The sequence below is a fragment of the Mesoplodon mirus genome, assembly GCF_964341445.2.
Source record: "Mesoplodon mirus genome assembly, chromosome: 15".
Classification (NCBI taxonomy): domain Eukaryota; kingdom Metazoa; phylum Chordata; class Mammalia; order Artiodactyla; family Ziphiidae; genus Mesoplodon; species Mesoplodon mirus.
Genome location: NC_138991.1, coordinates 23,872,678 through 23,891,851, shown reverse-complemented (window position 1 = coordinate 23,891,851; position 19,174 = coordinate 23,872,678). Strand labels below are relative to the sequence as shown.

The window sequence follows — 19,174 nt, the reverse complement described above, 5'->3', positions numbered from 1 at the left end:
CAGAACAGAAACACAAAAAACACTGGCTGAAGTGTAGCCTGCGCTTTAATCTCAGCTTGGTGTAAGAAAGCAAACATTGCAATTTTTAAAATTTTAGGCAAATCTGAAATCTTAGGGGTACTCTTCGCAACATTTTTCAGTGTTTCTCATTTTCAAACCCTATAATATATTCTCAGAAGAGTAAGGAAAACATTTGTTTCTTCTGATGAATAAGTGTAATTCCTTTCATGTGACAATGGGAAGTACATAACCTTCAGCCTGTCTCATTTCTGCCTTTGGCTTCCAGGGAGCTCAGAGCAAGGTTTTATACTCAGTTGCACATTTCCTCACTGACCTGCGGGAAGCAATGTGGGGTGGGGAGAGAGCAAGGGCCCCAGGGCTGAAGATGAAGGCTGGGCATTCTAGGCCCCTTCTCACCCTGGTTCATCTTCCAGGCCTCTCTGAGCTGTAGTCCCGTCTCGTCTCTTGTGTAAAGGGGATAAGAATCAGGAGAACAGTACCTATTTTACAGAACTGCTGTGAGACAATGCACACCTGAGATCACACTTTATAAATTGCTGAAAAAGTCACGTGAAAGTTGGTTATTAGCGGGCTAAGTTTTCTAACCTACCAATACTTGCATCTTATCTCTTAAACTTTGTTTCAATCGTTTTGCAGTTTTTACACCTGTGTCTCTTAATTGGCTGTGATCCTTTCTGGACGTATACAGAGTACAAATAAAGGACAAAATTATTCCTAGAGAGCAATCTCCCTGAGAGCAAAGAAAACATCTTTCACTTGTTCTGTATAATAACAATTTGCGATAGAAAAACGTTTAGCTATAGAAGGAACATCTGGCTTTCGTTCCTACTTGAAGGCCAAAGGAGGTACTTCGTACTGAATTATTAAAATAAGCTGGGGGCTTCCCTGGTGGTGCAGTGGTTGAGAGTCTGCCTGCTAATGCAGGGGACACGGGTTCGAGCCCTGGTCTGGGAGGATCCCACATGCCGCGGAGCAACTAAGCCCGTGAGCCGCAACTGCTGAGCCTGCGCGTCTGGAGCCTGTGCTCCGCCACGGGAGAGGCCGCGATAGTGAGAGGCCCGTGCACTGCGATGAAGAGTGGCCCCCACTTGCCACAACTAGAGAAAGCCCTCGCACAGAAACGAAGACCCAACACGGCCATAAATAAATAAATAAAAAAAAAAAAAAAAAAAAAAAGCTGAACTGTAGCACAGACTGAGAGAATGGTCCAGAAAGGGGCTTTTTGTTGGGCTTGTATAGATAATGATTGGTGATTTAGTCATTCATTCCTTCTTTCATTTATCAAAGCTTACATTGATGCCTACTAAGGTCCAGCCATGCTGCTGGATGCTGGAAAAACAAAGGCGACTGATCCAAATACCAATGCCCACTCTGAAGGTGCTCACAAGTGCAGGATGGAGGGTGGGTATGTAAAAAATAGTTCCTCTGGAGAATACTGCCTGGGGTGAACAGGAGAGGGTGGTATTAGGGGACATGTGGAATTTCTTTAGTCAGAAGAGCGGACAGGATTCCAGGCAGAGAAAACATACAGGGTAGTCTCCTCAGGTAACCCCAAAATGGTTCAGTTGCTCAGAAAAGAAAGGGGTTAGAGACTCAAAAAGACAAACAAGGATCAAACTAAGAAGAGCCTTGCAGCTTCCAAGGAGCCTGGATTTTATTTTGGGGGGGGCGGGTGTAGTCAGCGAAAGATGCCTACGGCCAGGAAGTGAGGGCTTTGTTTGGGACATCACAGACATGACAGATCAACTGGCTCTTTGAAACATGGCTGCGTGTCATAAGTTGCAGTGTTTGGTGATTACTCTTCTTATGGAGACAGGACTTGGCTCTGCAGGTGGGGGCTGTCTGCTGCTGGAGGTCTTCATATAGGGCCCGTATGAACATAGGCAACTGGGATGTTGAGAAGGGGCGTCAAGTTCCGGACCAGGGCTGGACTAAATGACCGCTAACGGTCCTTCCAATCTGAGATGCCATGATTCTAAAGCAAGCCCGGTAGCTGAACTGGTGCTGCAGGCTGGGATCTGTGGTTGGGGAGCTGCCCTGGGCAGCAAATGGGTTAAGGCTCAAATAACTTTTATATATAAATTAATGTGTAGAGTTGAGAGCCGAATCTGTTCCATTAATTTTTCCATCCATTCCAGGAGCAGTTAGGTACACACCGTAAAGTTTATTTTGGTGCATGGTATACTTCACTCCATTAAAAATAAATTAATCAGCAAATTCCTGCCTGGCCCAGCTCTGGTTTATGTAAATAGTGCCCAGCTGTAATGAGTTACAAGGTGTTATTATCTCACACACACAGGAGGCTTCACTCTAGAGCTCCGTGTGCAACAAAAGCATCTTAAATAAACTCAAGAGAAGGTGGTTTGATTTGTAATGTTTTCACAGAAGTGAGATATACCTCACCCTTATAGAGTTTCTTTATGACTCATTTTATAGCAAGTTAAATGAAGGAAGTTTGATGGGGGAGGGGCGATATGGTTCTCCGCCCCCTTTCTTCAATTTAAAGAAAATTCCCCCAGAGATGACCCACACTCAGAGGGAGGAGGGGACTGGTCCTCAAGTGCTCAGACCAAGGTGGCTCTGCAGCACATGCCCCTGGAGTTGGGAAGGGGGTGGAAGGCTGGGCACGGGGCTGGGTCCTGGGGCGGAGCAACGAAGCCAGGAGGAGTGTGTCCTCTTCTCCCCTTCTCCCCAGTACCTCGTGTAAGGGGGAGCCAAGAGAGGAAAAGGCAGCATGTTCCTCACCCAGTTCAATGGGAGTGTGTGACAAAGGGACCTTTCCCTTGAGGCCTCTTCCTAAATGACTCAGGATGTGACAAGCCCCCTGGCCATAGAGGCCTCCTGGGTCCCCAAGGTCATGGCCTGGAAGGCTGTACCTTGGCCAGAACAGTGACATCTCCATGAGCTGGAGGCAGAAGCAGCAGCAGAGACTCCCCTGAGCCTCTCCGCCTCCCTGTCTCTAACTGAGCTGGGCAGTGCTCCTCAGCTCGTGGCATCCACCATCCCAGGTAAGTTTCTAAAAGACCCAGGAATAAAGAGCCATGGCAGAGAGAAGTCTCTGTTTCTTTTAATGGCCAACTCAACCCCACGGCTCAACGCCGGAGGACAGAGCATGGTTACCCGTCTTGACTCAGAAGCATTACAAACTGCTCCTAGGCCACAGTGGGCCCTTCGGGGGGAGGGGGTGTCCCCTTTCTAACCTACCCCCATTCCCTTCTGTGGCCTTTGGGAAAAGCTGTCAATTGCATGTTTCCTAGAGGGGACCTGGGGAGTGGGTAGGGGAGCTCTTGGCTCAGGGCTTCTCTTGAGGGAGAGGACACCTTAGAAGGGCTAAGGGTTCTCCCAGCACCGTACCCCACCCAATCAGACTCCTGGGTGTACTAAGAGGAAAATCAACACAAATGGGGCCAGGTGTTTGACAGATGCTATTCAAAGGTCAGTTCAGGCCACTTCCTGCAGGATCCTGGGCCAAACAGCCCAAACTCTTCTGGCAGTTCCTCAGAGATAGTTGGCCAGCTGTTTGGAGGGACCAGCCCATCAAAGACCCTCGTCATTGTAAGTTGGGGAATGGGGCTTCAGGATGCTCTTAGGATTCTCCTCCACTAGAGGGCGCCAGCTCACCTCCCCTGTCAGAAGCAGATCCTCACCGTTCATGGAGTCCAGGTACTGTATCTGCAATCAGGAGAACAGGAAACAGGAAAGGGACAAGGGCAGGACAGACGTGAGATGGCACAAGGAACCAGCCTCCCAAAGGAGAGAACGGGGCGGGGGCATGAGGGGCTTCCGACCATCCCAGCTCCCAAGCCTGGGGCAGGGGTAGGGGGGACGCGGGTAGTGGTCTCTGATCTCCTGGATTATTTCATTTACGGGGGTTCAAAGAAACAAGTCACTAAGGAAGCTTTCTCAGGCTTTAGGGAATTCCCCATTGTGCCTCTGAATGGACAAATGTCTGACACACAAGCCCTGACTTTGTGGACCAGAAGAACTGTGTGTCTGATTGTCCATTCAGGGTAGCGATGTTACCCAAGGTGAGCCAATTCCCTTCTCGGAGATTTAAGTTCCCTTGTCTGAGGAAGGGGCCCACAACAGTAACGTGTACCCCACAGGATGAAGGACACTGCTAGTCCCTGGAACTTAAAAAAAAATGTGTATGCTTCTACTGTCCTCTAGTGGGCCCTGACCCCATGGTTCGTGCACCCCAGCTTCACCCCTCTAGGATGACTGAGGGAGTTTATCCCCCTGAACAATGCAGAGAGGGGACACCTGTGATGGAGAACAGGAGCAGCTGCAGGGAGGTGTGGTCAGGCAGTTTTGCAAGAGGCAGGTGCTCTAACGAGTGGCAAGTCTTAGGCGACAAAGGCCACCTCTGGGAGGATTGCCAGGCTCCTGCTGGTAAGGAGATGAACAAGGACAAGTGCTTTTAACTGCACAGGCAAACTCTAGGGCGAGAGCTGGATCAGAGCAGGAGTCAGCGCTGGATTCAGAAAGATGAGGCTCCATTTGAGGGTGAGAAGGCAACTGGGGGGAAAGGAGAGGTGGCAGGAGTCCAAAGGCCTCATCTTAGGCCTTGCATTGACTTCCTCTTCCAAGAATTCCTTCACTCCCGCTGCTTTGTTTTTAGGCTGCAGACCCTCGCACTCACCCCCAGTCTCTCACACACACCTCAGGTCTGGATTTCCACATGTCTCCAGTGCAAGGAGATCAACTGACCTGTTATCTCACCTAAAAGCCACTCCTCTTTCCAATTACTCCATTTCTGTCCCTAATGCCACCACTATGCCCATCTCCTGAGTTGAAAATCTCAGCAAGATCTCTGAATGGGTCTCAGGCCATCTACCAGACCAACTGGCATCATGGCCCAGGACTAGCCTCCTGGCCTTCCCCGATCCACTCAGTCAGACTTAGTCCCTCCTTTCTTTAGCCTTTCATAGACTCTGCTCCTGCCTGTATACATTGCAGACTGACTTATTCCAGGGTTAGCCTTGTGCCTGACTGGCTTCCTTGCCAAATCATGAGCTGGATCCTAGAGGGCAGGACTGGGTCTTACTAATTCCTGCTTTCTCAACAGAGAGGCTGGTAGAATAGGTGCTCAAAAGGTTTGCTGACAGAACTGGGTCCCCATCAGAGCTCGCTGCTTCCCTAAGAGCTCCATCACTGTTTTCTAGTGCCTGCCTCTCACTGGGGCGATCTGGGCCTTCTTATTGGTGTGGCAGCCCCTTCCTTCAGGGCCCTCGGAGAGGTCCCAGCTGTGCCCTTGTTGTGGCCCCTGGTACAAGCCCACCACGGTAGATGGAAAAGTTGGGCTGGTCTCTCAGAAAACATAGCATTTGCTTTGCCAATTGCTACTCCTGTCTGAGGGCGAGTCCAGTCAACAGTGTGAGTCTCAGAACTCTCTGTGGGTGGGGTCCTCTGGCCACAGTGCCTTCTTCCCAGATCTGGCAGATTTGAAGAATGGTCAAACAGCAGTCCTGGCTTCTGGGGTTCTCTACCCCCTGAAGAGCCTTAGTATGTAGTTTTCCAGTAATCAACCAGCTGGGCCTGCTGGACCTGTCTTCTCCTTGGAGCCAGAGCCTGGCCTTCCCTCTCCTGGCTGTTGGAGGCTTGAAGGCCGTGGACACAGGTGAATAAGAGAATAATTGTGAGGTGAGGCCCCTTTGGCTCCAGGGGCCAGGCCCGTGAAGCAAAGGTGTGACTCATGGGACAGCCTGAGCTGGTGAGCGGTCTGGAGCAGCTGAGGCCTCTAGTGGCTGCATGAATCACCCAGCTGGGGGCTCTAGACCAGCTGCACAGCCTGACTCACTGGGAGACCCTGGGAAAGCCTACATGTGCCTCTTCCCTGCCACTCAGCTCTCTCTTATCTATAATGTATGGATTTCCCATCAATACAGGATCTGGGGGCAGAGAGAACAGGAGTGAATTCTTCCTGGGCTCGAGGAAGACTATGTAGTTAAGCAGTCCTCACCCTGGAGCTTTCTCTTAGAAGCTTTGGTGTCAGGGAGCCCTGGGCAGCCAGAGGGGTGAGGAATGAAGCAGGGGGACTCTGCTTGACGACAGATAGCAAAGCACCCAGTGGGAACAGGCTTACAGGATGTTGTGGAATGCTGCCTGGAGCCCAATCCTGTTGGAAGCCAGGAGCTAGAAACATGAATCCCGGGACTCAAAGTGGGTACCTAAAGGGAGCTTCACTGCACCCCGTGCTGCTATCTTACAGGAGGACTGTGTGTGCCCAGGATCAGTAAGGCACTGCACACACAGCAGACAGTCGAATGTGCAGTGAGTGAAAGACAACAGGTTTATCAAAGCAGCAGACTTCTCGGTGCCCTTTATTCTTCTATTCCTACTCCCTGACCCCTGACCTGGCTCATGGCTGGATCCACAGAAGGTGTTCTTTCTTGATCGGTGCCCACTGCTGACATGATCTGGTCAGAATTCCCTCAGACTGGACTCTGGGAACTCAACCTCTCATGATCCTCTGAAAGTCCAGCATCCACAGACCTCAGGAAGGACCTGTTGTCCAGGAGGCTCTGGAGGGGAGGGGAAGGACTGCTCACCTGTTTCCTCACATACTCCACCAACAATTCAAGTTGTCGAGGGTCTTCACATTTCTGGTTGAAGAAGGTTCTCCAGAGGGCAGCAGCCAGCCCACGATCATCTGAAAGGACCCCCTAGAATACACAGCACAACTGTTCTTCTGGGGCATATGGCAGAGCCAGGATACAAAAGCTGGGGATACTGTGAACACGCTAGCAACACAAAATCAGCTCAGAGGGACCTTACAGATACCATGAGAGAGAAATGGGACAGCTACTTGGTAGAGTTTGGAAGGGGTCTTCAGAGAGCATCTGGTCTGACCCCTTCATTTTATACAGGCGAAGAACATGGGACCCAGAGGGGCCAAGTGACTGGCTAATAAGGTTGATACAGAGATGGGGCACATGTCTGATGGACCCTCCTAGGCCACAACTCCCTCTACAGCCCGCCCAGGCCCAGGCAACACCTGAGAGGAAGAGAAGAGAGATGGGAGCAGCAGTGGGTCCACTGCCATCCACAAGGAATGGGCGTGGAGTACTGTGAGTATTTATTTCTTCCCAAGAACAGAGGTGAGTGTAGGTTGCATCTTTTCCCCTGGTCCAAGGACACACATCTGCAAGGCAGCTAGCTCTTTAGCGATGAGAGCCAGGGACCTTGGCCTCACTGTCACCCAGCTCTGGGCTGGCTATGGCTGGCCAGCCTCTCCCTAAGCAGAGGAACAGGCTGCTCGGCAGGCCTGCCATGGGCCCCAGGGGAGCGCTCAGAGCCTGTGTGTGCCTAACATCGGCTGTCCCGACACAGAGGAGAGAGAGCTCTGTAGGGAAGCCCAAATATCAAAGAGGCCTTCATCCTGGACTAGGGCCATTTTCTAACTTGGAGCTCTGAGGAGGGAGAGAGGAGGGTCTTGCTTCCTGGGCAAGGGTGACTAAAGGGAAAGGCCCTGAGAAGTTGCTCTGTCCAGGTGCCAAGGTAGTGTACGGAACCAGACAAAGTGCTGACTGGGGCTTGGAAGTCAGTTAGGAGACAAGATCAAGTCCTGGCCCTGCCAGTACCAAGCTCAGAGACGGTGGGCAATTTCTTAAAGCTGTCTCTTGACCTTCTCATCTATTACACAGAGACTAAAATGCCTGCCCTGCTTACAGCACCTTTGAATTATAAGAGATAACGTGTGGGTGTTTTGTTAAGTGTAATGTGTTAGGTACAAAGATTAGGGGCTTGTTTGGGCATGCAGCTGTGAATACAGTTGAAACAACAGTGAGATCTGCGGATCGGACCACCTGAGTTCAAATGGCAGCTCTGTCACTTGACAGCTATGTGGCCTTTGGAAAGCCACTAGCCCTTCCTGAGCCTCAGTTTCTCACAACCTAAACAAGCAAAATAAAACCTATCCCACAGAGTTGTGAGAATTAAGAGACAATAGCCACGAAAGGCTCTGTAAGTGATAAATCATTACACAAAGAGCCAGGATCACTTATTCAATGTCACGCTGTGGTCTGGCCCCCGAGGCACTGCAGTACATGAGGTCTGGCTTTAGGGCTGCTGCCAGGAAGGGCCATGTCCAGTATGGGGTACTGACAGTTTGGTGGAAACACCGTCCACCTGTCCCAAATGCCCCCTGCTAAACACCCCTACAATTCCAAGAGACTGTCCTGGCACAATGGCTGAGTCGGGAAAACCAGCTTCTTCCGGCAGATGGGGACAGAAGCCAAGGACAAGCTCAGGCACATCACTGTTCTCCAAGCTATCTGCTAACACAACAGCCCGCCTGTGTCTGAAGTGCCCTGGGCACATGCCACAGCGCTGCTGGCAGCGACTCACACAGGCTACACGGGAGGGAACACGAGTGGGAGCGAGTGTTACAAGGACTTAGAAAATGAGCCCAGAGCACAGGACAGCAAAAGCCCCAGGAGCCACGGCCTGCCACAAACAGGCAGCCTTGGCGATGGGTGAGATGGCTGGGAAGGGCCAAGTCCATAATCAGTCAGGAGGAAAAGGATGGCTCACAACTCAGATTAACAATGATAGCAACCTGACTGTTCCAGACTGTCAGAGCTCCTTCACACACCTGGCTCTGATGGTGAGGTATGCCAGGAAGAAGAGATGCTATTACCCTCACTGGAAAGGTAAGTACACTGAGGCTTAGAGCTTCTCTAGCTAATTGGTGGTAGATTTGGAACCAGAATGCACTGGTGAGGTCAAGGGATGATGCTGACTGGCTCTAGTCGGGATGTGGTACCTGGCACAGAGCGGGAGAGCAACACAAATGGCTGAATAAACCAACGAACCCAACTTCTGCCTTCTTTCCACCACACGTCTAGTAAGTCAGTGAAAACCAACTGGGCTGAGAGAGGAAGCGGGAAAGAAAAAGGGGTGCCTGGGAGGCAAAAATTAGTTTGCATAGCAATTTTCCCACAATCTACGGGGATGCCTACTTGTTTTCCCTCACGATACAAAAAAAGCATCCTTCAGGAAACTGAGACACCTAGGTCTAGAGTAACCGAGAGGCAGCCAAAGGGACTGTCCTGGCCCTGGAGGACCCTGGTTATAGTTAAGAGTTTAAAGTGGTGGAGCCTCACTCAGCGAGGGCTGATCGGACACCACTACGTGCTTAGCACGGTGGTAAGAACGCAGAGTCACAGTGATACAGTCACAGCTCACAAGCAGCTTGCAATCTAGTTGAAGGGACAAAGCTAGAGCACATCAAACAGCAGCACAGAATTAAATCCTGGAGAATGAACAAATGCTCATCTGTGCAGGAGACTGAGGAATAGTCAAGACATGGTTGGTTCCTCAATCTTCAGTCTTAGCTTCTATGAAAACTCCTCAGAGACCTTCCCAGTCCACACTAAGTACACCCACCCCGTTATTCTCTATCACTGTGCTCTATTTGTAATTAGATATTTATGTGCTTGTTTACTTATTTACCGCCTGTCTCTCCATTAAGAGATAAGCTCTGGTAGGAAAGAATCAGACCATGTTTGTTTTATTTACCAGCATATCCCCAGTGCATCACACATGGGAGGCACTTAATAAATACCTGTTAAATGGATGGATGGATATTGAAATTCAGGGTGAAAAAACACAGACCTAGAGAGGTCAGGGAAAGCTCTGTGGAGAAGGGGGCCTCAAGAATGGAGACTATTTGGAGAGCTACAGGACATTCTAAGCAAGAGAGAATAATGTTAGTTCACTGAGCATTTACAGAGAGAATGCCTACAAAGTGCGAGACCCTGAAATCCTCAGGTTCAAAGCTGACAGCCTCAGCTACTGCCCCCCACACCTGGTTGTCCAGGACAGCCTCAATCAGACACGGCATATCTGTGGAGCAGTGAGGCAAATGGTCTTACTCAGAAAGAAGGCTACACACTGGAGGGCCATGGGAGATAACGGTGGACAGGACATGTCACAAATGGGGACAGTTCACAGAAGGCCTGGAAGTTCCATGGAGGAATTTGGACCTAATGTAGTAGAAAACAGGAAGGTTCCAAAAGTGTTCAGCGTTGGGGCACAATCCAAGCAAGATTCTAGGAAAAGGGTGCTGTAGAACAGCACTGTCCAATCGAACTTTCTGTGATGATGGAAACAATCTACAGCTGCACTGCCCAACACAGTAGCCACTACTAGCCACACACAAGTACTGAGCACTTGAAATGTAACCAGCGTGACTGAAGAACTGCATTTTCAATTTTAATGAATTTAAATCAAAACAGCCACATGTGGCTAGTACTGGAAAGCACAGCTCTAGAAGCTCTAGAACCTTGTGACTCCCGGTGTGGCCTGCAGAATGGCTGCACGTCCCCTACAGCTCGTGGGCCACGCAGAATCGCAGGCCTCACCTCAGACCTGCTGGGTCAGAATCTGAATTTTACCTAGGACTCCAGATGATCTGCATGCACACTAAAATATAAGAAAAACTGTTCCAGAATTACACCCTTAAATTACTTGGGGAACTTTTACAACTACAGATGCCCACCTACAGTTACATCCAGAACTTCTGAGGGACAGGGCCCAAATAATGGTATTTCTAAAGTGTCCCAGGTAATGAGTCTATTTCCCAAACTTTCCCACTCTGAAAAGTCACCTGGTGTGCTTGTTGAAACACCAGGCCCCACTCCCACTGAATGGGAATACTTAGTGCAGTTCTCAATAATTAGATTTTAAAAGCACCCCAGGTGACTCTTGCACTCAAGCATGTTTCTAAGATGGCTCTGCCAAGATGGATTTGGGATGGGGGGACAAAACATCTTTATTGATGTGGGTGAAAGGAAACAACGGAGCCATCTGCAACAAAGACCGCAAACAAATGCTAAGAGAAAGAAAATTGTATTTCTTCAATTCTAAGCCTCATTCTTTTACATACTGTAAGGTTTCTGCAATCAGAATGTATCTAATTTAACAACTGATGCATAGATTTAAGCAGTGTTTCTCAATTCCCACCCCACAAAGCTCATATTGAATTAATGATGTATGCAGACTTAATTGCTCTCTTATAACTGAGGATATTTAGTAGACGGGGAATTGGGAAACCTCCATTTTAACTAGTCCTATGACCCTAAGCAAATCATTTAACTTCATGTTTTTGTAAGCTCATGTCCTGGCTTTAATTATTATCTTCGGGCTGATAACATTTCCTCCAGCCCGAACTCCAGTTTCTTACTTTCATCCTTTATGCATTTCTTCCCTTCTTCACTCTTCACCTGCCATGAGCCAAGCACCATGCCAGGCAACAGAAATACAGAGTAGACACTGCAACTACACAGGAGAAATCCTCACCCAGTGGGGTGACAGTGCCAATGCAGCAAGTGCTGTGGAGCCCAGGAAGGGCAGAAGGCATTGAGCCTGGGGGAGGTTCTTGGGCCTGTGTCCCAGAAGGGGTGATGCTTGCATTAAATCTGAAGGTAACCACAAATTGAATATAAAAGCACATGGTTTGTTAAAAAGAGGAGGAATGATGAATCCTGGTGGTATGCATACAGGTTCATTGCACCATTCTTTTGCCTTTTCTATGTGTCTGAAATTTCTATAACAGTTGAGGAGAAAAAGATGAGAGAGATGCTACAGCATGGATGAATCTTGAAGACATTAGGCTAAGTGAAATGAGCCGATCAGAAAAGAACAAAAACTGTACGACTCCACTTATATGAGGTACTTAGAGTAGTCAAAACCATAGAGACAGAAAGCAGAGGAGTGGTTCCCAGGGGCTGGGTGGGGGAGAGAATAGGAGAATAGTGTTTAACGGGTACAGAGTTTCAATTTGGGAAGATCAGGAAAAGTCCTGGAGATGCTCAACAATGTGAATGTACTTAATGCCACTAAAATGTACACTTAAAAATGGTAAATTTTACGTTATGTAAATTTTACAATAAAAAATGAGATAGATCTAAATGTTCTCATATAGAAGGATACCCAAGATATACTGCCCAGTGAAAAAAGCAAGTTGCAAAACAGTAGTATATGCAGTGTAACTTACATTTGCATGAAGGAAATAAATACATAGGTGCTTGTGTATGCACAGGTAACACTTGTAAGGACACCCAATAAACTATTAACAAAGTTTTCCTCTGGGACAGAGAATTGGGCAGGAGAGGAAAGGGCCCTTTTATTTTTTATTTCAACCATTTATGCACAGTTTTATGAATTTTTTAAATGAGTACGTATTGCTTTTATAATTAAACCCCCCAAAAAGTGTGTGATTTGACCGTGATGTTGATGTGTGCATGTCTTCCTCTCTCTGAACGCATCTGGGGCTGAGACTGTGACTGATTTGCCTTTGTCCCTCCATCCAGCACTCCACAGGCACTCAATAAATGCTCTGACCATATTGCATAGTGCTTTCTCTCTCAAGCGCTAGGCAAACTGCTGGGCACACTCATTCTAGTTGCTGAGTCAGTGAAGGTGAGGAAACAGTAAAATACTAAGCCATAATGGCAGGCAGTGATGGTGGCCCCTGAAGCTTCTCTCAGAGGCTCTCATCAAATGCCTTTGTTGGGGGAGGCCATTGTTCTGCCTAAGGCTTGGTAAATAAGCTTACCTCATCATATCCCAAGATTGCCACATAGAAGTTATTTGTCATAAGCATCATGTTCTTCTTCAGGATATAGGAATTAACCTACGGAAACAAAATGGCAAAAACAAAAGTATAGAAGAAAGGAAAAAACCAAAAAGTATGCTCTTAACTTAGCAGAACAGAGAAAGAGGGCCCCTAACAGGTCAAACTGCCAGTCCATCCCCATTTCCCTGATCTGTCAGGATTCTCCCCAATTTGACAGCTTCTTTTAGATGATGGTCCTAAATTATACAAAGCAGTAACTCAGTTTTATGAACTGAGCCCCAGCTACGCGTCGGGCTTTGTGCTAGATACTATGAACACAAATTAAAAGAAACGCTTCTTGACGGGAGGAGCACACGGTCTAGTAAAAACAGACATGTAGACAATAATCACACTGCAATGCACTGCCTCACATTCTATCCCAAAGGTGGTGAGTGATAAATACATGTTAGTACAATGGTCTCCACTTGGTGGGGCTGGGAAGAACTCTCTAGGAGGTAATGTTTAAGTGGACCTCAGAGGAGGAGGGGTCTGACAAGAGAGGGTTGGGGGGAGGAAAGAGGACATTCTACACACAGGGAATAAGCTGTACAAAGTGCAGGGGCAGGAAAGAAAACGGGGAGTGCCAGGGAGGACGAATGGGCAGGAACACTGGAAAGGTAGGTTGGGACCAGGTTAGGAAATGTCTTAAGGGTTACTCAAAGGAGCTTGTTGTAGTGAAAGGACAAAAGAAGGAAGTGGTCAGAGGTGGGAAGAGGAGGAAGAGAGGCAGGGCTGTGAGTGAGATGCTGAGGAGAAAGGTGGGCCCCGAGGCTGTGGACAGGAGGGGAGAATAAGACGGGCTGAAGAAGTAAGACTGTTCATGTGAATGGACTGTTTTAGAAATGCAATGCCAGTGAGACCGTGGAGACTCAGGCAGAACTCCTCTCAGAGAATAGCCAGTGAGCCTTCAGAACCTAGAGTGCAGTTCATGGAATCTCTTCAATAGGATAAAACTCTGACCTCCGGGAATATGCGAAAGGAAAGGGTACCGTATTTCATTCCTCTCTGGGATCCCAGCAGAAAACCTGGTGTAATGTGTAACACATAGAAAGGACTCGTTGACTATTTAAACTGACAAGTTTTAGAAACACCCCGAAGTCATCTGGAACTTTACATGGAGAATAAGATTTGTGCTTAACAACCATGACCATTGCCCACCATCATTTCCTCCATTTACTGAGCACCTGTTATGGGCCAGATGCTTTATGGACATCATCTCCTCTGTCACCGGGGCTCAGAGAGGCAGATACACTATAGTCATGTGTTTACAGACACAGAAAACTGAGACTCAGACAGGTGAAGTGACTTGCTGTAGATCCCACAGCAAATTAGTGATAAATCCTCCAGGTCAGTCTGAATCCAAAGTCCATGTGCCTGACATTCCATCAGGTTCCTGCCTGCAGGAAGATAATTTTACTTTGGATAATAAATCAAATACTGAATGATTTCATCCTGTGGTTCATAACTGGTCTCTGAAGGAGGGCAGAAAGGAGTAGTGAAAGGATCTGGATTTAGTCAGAAAACTGGGTTCAAGTCATAATTCTGCTGTATACATAGGACGTGATCTTGGGCAAGTCAAGTAACCACTCTGAGTCTATGTCCTTGTCTTTTTTTTCTTTTTTTTTTTTTTTTTTTTTTGCGGTACGCGGGCCTCTCACTGCTGTGGCCTCTCCCGTTGCAGAGCACAGGCTCCGGACGCGCAGGCTCAGCGGCCATGGCTCACGGGCCCAGCCGCTCCGCGGCATGTGGGATCTTCCCGGACCGGGGCACGAACCTGTGTCTCCCGCATCGGCAGGCGGACTCTCAACCACTGCGCCGCCAGGGAAGCCCTGTCCTTGTCTTTTCAATGCCCTATACAGAGAGCTGGTTTGTAGAGCAAATGAATTAGCACGCACTTCACTCACTCCTTCATTCATTCACTCCCCAATGTACACTGAACGCCTTGGTAAGCTGCAAAGTGCTCTGCAAGTGCAAGGAATTATGAGTAATACCTTCGGGTTTGTTTATATAAAACTACAACCAGCTCCAATACTTTATAGTCGTGGACAATTTTCAAAAAGGGGAAGAGAACTGTGAAGCTCAAGACTGGAAAATGTGAGATTGGATACAGCTGTTTATGAAATCCATGACCTTTCCCACCCCACCTTCACCCTAGGCCAAAATAGCCATCCATCCTCTGTGTTCCCAGAGCTTTCTGTCTACACTTCTCCTGGGGGCACAACACAGTTTAGACTTGCTTTTGTACCTGCCTCTCCCACTAGTTTGTGAGCTGCTCAAAGGTCATAAGAAACTCTGTCTGATGAATCTCAGCACCCCTGACACCTAGGCCAGGGCCTGGTCAGAGCAGGGTTTAAGACTGGCATGCTGACGACTGAATCCTCACAAGGCCTGAGTACCACACATAGTGTGTTCTATCCAATAATATCCTTTTGTTTGTTTCCTTTTTTTTTTTTTACTGCTGAGTACCTTCCATGTTTCTGAAATTTCAGAACTGCCAAACTTTTTACTGCACCATCTTTCAGAATGGGCTAAGGTAAAAGAAGAGTCAAGGAACAAGCCAGAGCTAGAGTTAATACCTTCTGTAATGAGAGGATGGGACTACAACCCAGATCTGTTGATGCCCATCTTGGGGCTCTCCCTACTCCCATACTAGTCATTCTCCTAACTGTGCAAGAAGAACCAGAGCCACAAAAGGACAATGTCAGAGAAGTCAAGCACAAATGCAGCATCTCTCAGAGGTAAGCATTCACTGAACCTGCTCAGCAGAGCTGGCTTTTGTGTTGCATCAAGCCAGTAAGCTTTAGAGCCGGAAGGGCCCTCAGATATCACCTAGCTCATCCCTTTGAGGAAATGGTAAACTGAGACCCAAAAGGAGAAGGGACTTGTTCTGCAGGTCACAAGAACCTGGTTTCTGGACGAATGCTTTCCCTATTTCACCATCTGCAGGGCATTTCCAGAGATCACCAACACATTAATCTGCAAATTTCAATTCCAGCTTTCCAACAAGGCTCATTTACATACAAACATACTTTCTCCTCTTGGGATGCACCTGCATTCTGGCTGGCTACTGCCCAGAAAGAATGGAGAGCAGGAGTAGAATTCCTTATTAGCCAGGATCCTCTGCCTCCTGGTCCTATATTCTAACTCCAGTGACCTATAAGCTGCCTCTCCCCCTCACCTCTAGCTGAGAGATGGCAAGCTGCCACAGCTAGAAATGGTTTTCAGATATCATCACCCAGGCTGGATTAGATCATGAAAAGGACCCTTCCTGGAAGAGGGTGGAAGCTCCATCAGTGCAGACACATGATCTGTAGGCAACAGGTGAGGGTGAGAGCAGCTTCCTAAACTACTGGACTCGCCCTGAAGGGCCCTTCTAGCCAGCCCAGCAGCCAAGGGGAGCTGGATATTCCCTCTGGTGAATCTCTGTTGGGACCTTATTCCCTCACTTAAGCTTTTGTTTGCTGGTGCGCAGGTTCTGTGTCCTCACTGCCAGATAACTCCATACGGAGCACACTGCCCATGAATACATAGATGGACAAACCGGATGAGAAACTCTCCCCGGTTAGCATTGGGTTGTTCTCTGATTAAACTCTTATCCTTTCCATAATGCTTTGCTTTTTAATAAAAACCCATACGTAAGGGGCTTCCCTGGTGGTGCAGTGGTTAAGAGTACGCCTGCCAACGCAGGGGACACGGGTTCGAGCCCTGGTCCAGGAAGATCCCACATGCTGCAGAGCAACTAAGCCCATGCGCCACAACTACTGAGCCTGTGCTCTAGAGCCCGCAAACCACAACTACTGAGCCTGTGTGCCACAACTACTGAAGCCTGCGTGCCTAGAGCCTGTGCTCCGCAACAAGAGAAGCCATCGCAATGAGAGGCCCTTGCACCGCAACGAAGAGTGGCCCCCGCTCACCGCAACTAGAGAAAGCCCATGCACAGCAACAAAGACCCAACGCAGCCATAAATAAATAAATAAAATTTAAAAATCTATTCAAAACAAAACAAAACAAAACCCATACATGTAGCACCACAAGGAAAAGGTTCCTTTTATATCAGTTACTCATATTTTCCCATTTATTTAAGCTATTAAAATTCATGCAGATATTTAGAAGCCATCAGGATTTAGTGACTGGTATTACTGAATGTTTAATAATAAACTAAACAGAAGAAATCAGAGGGTTAAATGATGACTGCAATTCCTGTAATGACTTAATTAAATTTTTATTGAGTACATAAACTATGATGTCATTTCTAGCCAACCATGGGTCTGCTTTCCTAGCATGTCACAGGGTGGGAGCACTCAATAGGAGGCGAGGCTAAACGAGCAGCAAGTCTTGGCTGTAATGGGGAGGGGAGCAAGGCCCATGTGGCACACTCAATAAATTATCCGTTCATTTTTAAACAAAGTCCACAAGTTATAATATATTTGCCATGCACTTTTTATGACATAATAAAAATGTTACCTTAAGGATTACTTAACACATACTACAGATGTTATAGCAGAGGCAGGCACAAGGGGCAAAGAAAACAAACATGAGCAGGCCAGGGACAGGTCCTGGAGTTTACATCCCAGGGGGAACAGCACAGTATATTAAAAAGGGAATGCAAAAATGGTCAGGGAGGGGGGCATACAAGAGTTCAGGGTTACTAATCAGTAGATTAATGAATGAGACAACCAACGGGGAACACAAGTAAAGCAATAATGAATCTTGCAAGGCACATGTTTAACTAATGTAGTATTCTCAAGGAAGAATATTTGCTTTAAAGAGATGCCAGTTCATTTGAGGCCAATTCACTGCCCTCTTTCCCCTTTTCCCTGTTGCTGCTCTTAAAGACATTTATGTGACTGCTTAACAGAGGAACCAGATTATGTGGACGGAGGGTCTGAAGGAGGATCAAGTTTAAACTCCTCTGTGAGCTCTGTAAGGTTTTTCGTGATCTGTTCTTGGTCATCTTTCCTGCCTCACCTCCTCCCACCTCCCCACTTTTATCTCACCCTCAGTCAGAGTAAACTATGTGCAATTTCCACAAACATGTCATGCTCTCTTATAGCTCTCAGGCACACTGCTGCCAGGAATCCCTCTCCCTTCTTTATCCACTGGGATGCTAACTCCTTCTTATCCTCTAAGACATAACTTACAAATTATATCTTCTGAAAAGCCTCCTCTCTCCCCAGTCTACAAAAGTGTCTCAGAAACAGTTCCCATAATTCACTGTTTACCATGTGCCAAGAACTACGCTAAGAGCTTTATACATATGAGCTCACTTAATCCTTCCCAGTGACTCTCTGAGATAGGTGTTATTACTGTCCCCACTTTAGAGAAGAGGAAACTGGTGTTTGGGAAGGTTAAGGTTATACAGCTAGGAAATAGTGGGTCAAGACTAGAATACAGAGCAGTTCAATTCCATTGCTTATCTATGTTGGAACAAACACCATAAATAATGTGGCTGCCCTTTCGTATGCCCTATACCTCAGGTTACCTGTAGAGGCTGGGTGAATGCTACTATGGTCTTGGGTAAACACAACGCAGATACTCCCGATCACAATGGTAGCTAGAGATGGGCTACGAGATGGGTGATCAGTGGCCAATTACTAATACGTCATACATTTCTAGCATAAGCTAAGCCCCACTCCTGGGTAAACTGGAGGGAAAAAAGTATAATTATGGTGTAGGAGGGGAGAATGGAAGAAGGTTGGTATGGGTAACACAAGAACTGATGAGAATGAAGATAAGAATAAACTTTAAGGCTACTGAGGCAAAGCTGCTAACAGTAGCAGGCTAATAAGGATTTGCTGCAATGAGTGAATGATAAAGCGTGCCTAGAGTTGCTGACTGAAGCATAAGGAATATATCAGATTCGCCATAAGGCTACAGTGCAGCATAAAAGATAGCAGGTCAGGTTTTAGTTGTCTTTCTAGGGGTTAGTAATGACATCAGCAACACTTTGCAATGTCAACACCACGGGCTACAGTCACTGAATGGCAATAAACTAGTGTGCACTGAACATCAGCCAGTCTATTTTTTTTTTTTTTTTTTTTTTTGCGGTACGCGGGCCTCTCACCGTTGTGGCCTCTCCCATTGCGGAGCACAGGCTCCGGAAGCGCAGGCTCAACGGCCATGGCTCACGGGCCCAGCCGCTCTGCGGCGTGTGGGATCCTCCCGGACCGGGGCACGAACCCGTGTCCCCTGCATCGGCAGGCGGACTCTCAACCACTGCACCACCAGGGAAGCCCCAGCCAGTCTATTTAAATTTAATGTTAGAAATGAGCTCACTGTGCAATATTATATGAAATACACAGAAACGGGTGAAAGTCGATAGAAAGAGAGAAGGGCACATGGAGAGACCAAATACACATGTGTGCATGTAACCCACTCGCATTATGACTAAAAGATCTACTGAGGCTCTTTCAGCGATGATCACAAAATACAGCAAATAAAACTCTCTGTGTGCGTGCGTGTGTGTGCATTTGGCAGGTCCACAGAAAACTGTGTTAATACCAAGAAGAAAGAAAAGGAAAAATAATAAAA

At 47.6% G+C, this 19,174-nt stretch overlaps 1 protein-coding gene across 2 annotated transcripts in view; it reads right to left on the bottom strand.

The window, feature by feature from the left end:
- Nucleotides 1-2,165: 2,165 nt before the first annotated feature.
- Nucleotides 2,166-19,174, bottom strand: part of UQCC1 (ubiquinol-cytochrome c reductase complex assembly factor 1) — a 91,589-nt gene continuing 74,580 nt past the window's right edge. For both annotated transcript variants that reach the window (XM_082600639.1, XM_082600640.1), the window contains 3 exons: nt 12,584-12,661; nt 6,573-6,686; nt 2,166-3,693 (listed from right to left, as the gene is read on the bottom strand). In XM_082600639.1, coding sequence (XP_082456765.1) covers nt 3,559-3,693; nt 6,573-6,686; nt 12,584-12,661 — 327 coding nt within the window. In that variant the 3' untranslated portion in view covers nt 2,166-3,558. The remainder of the gene's footprint in view (nt 3,694-6,572; nt 6,687-12,583; nt 12,662-19,174) is intronic.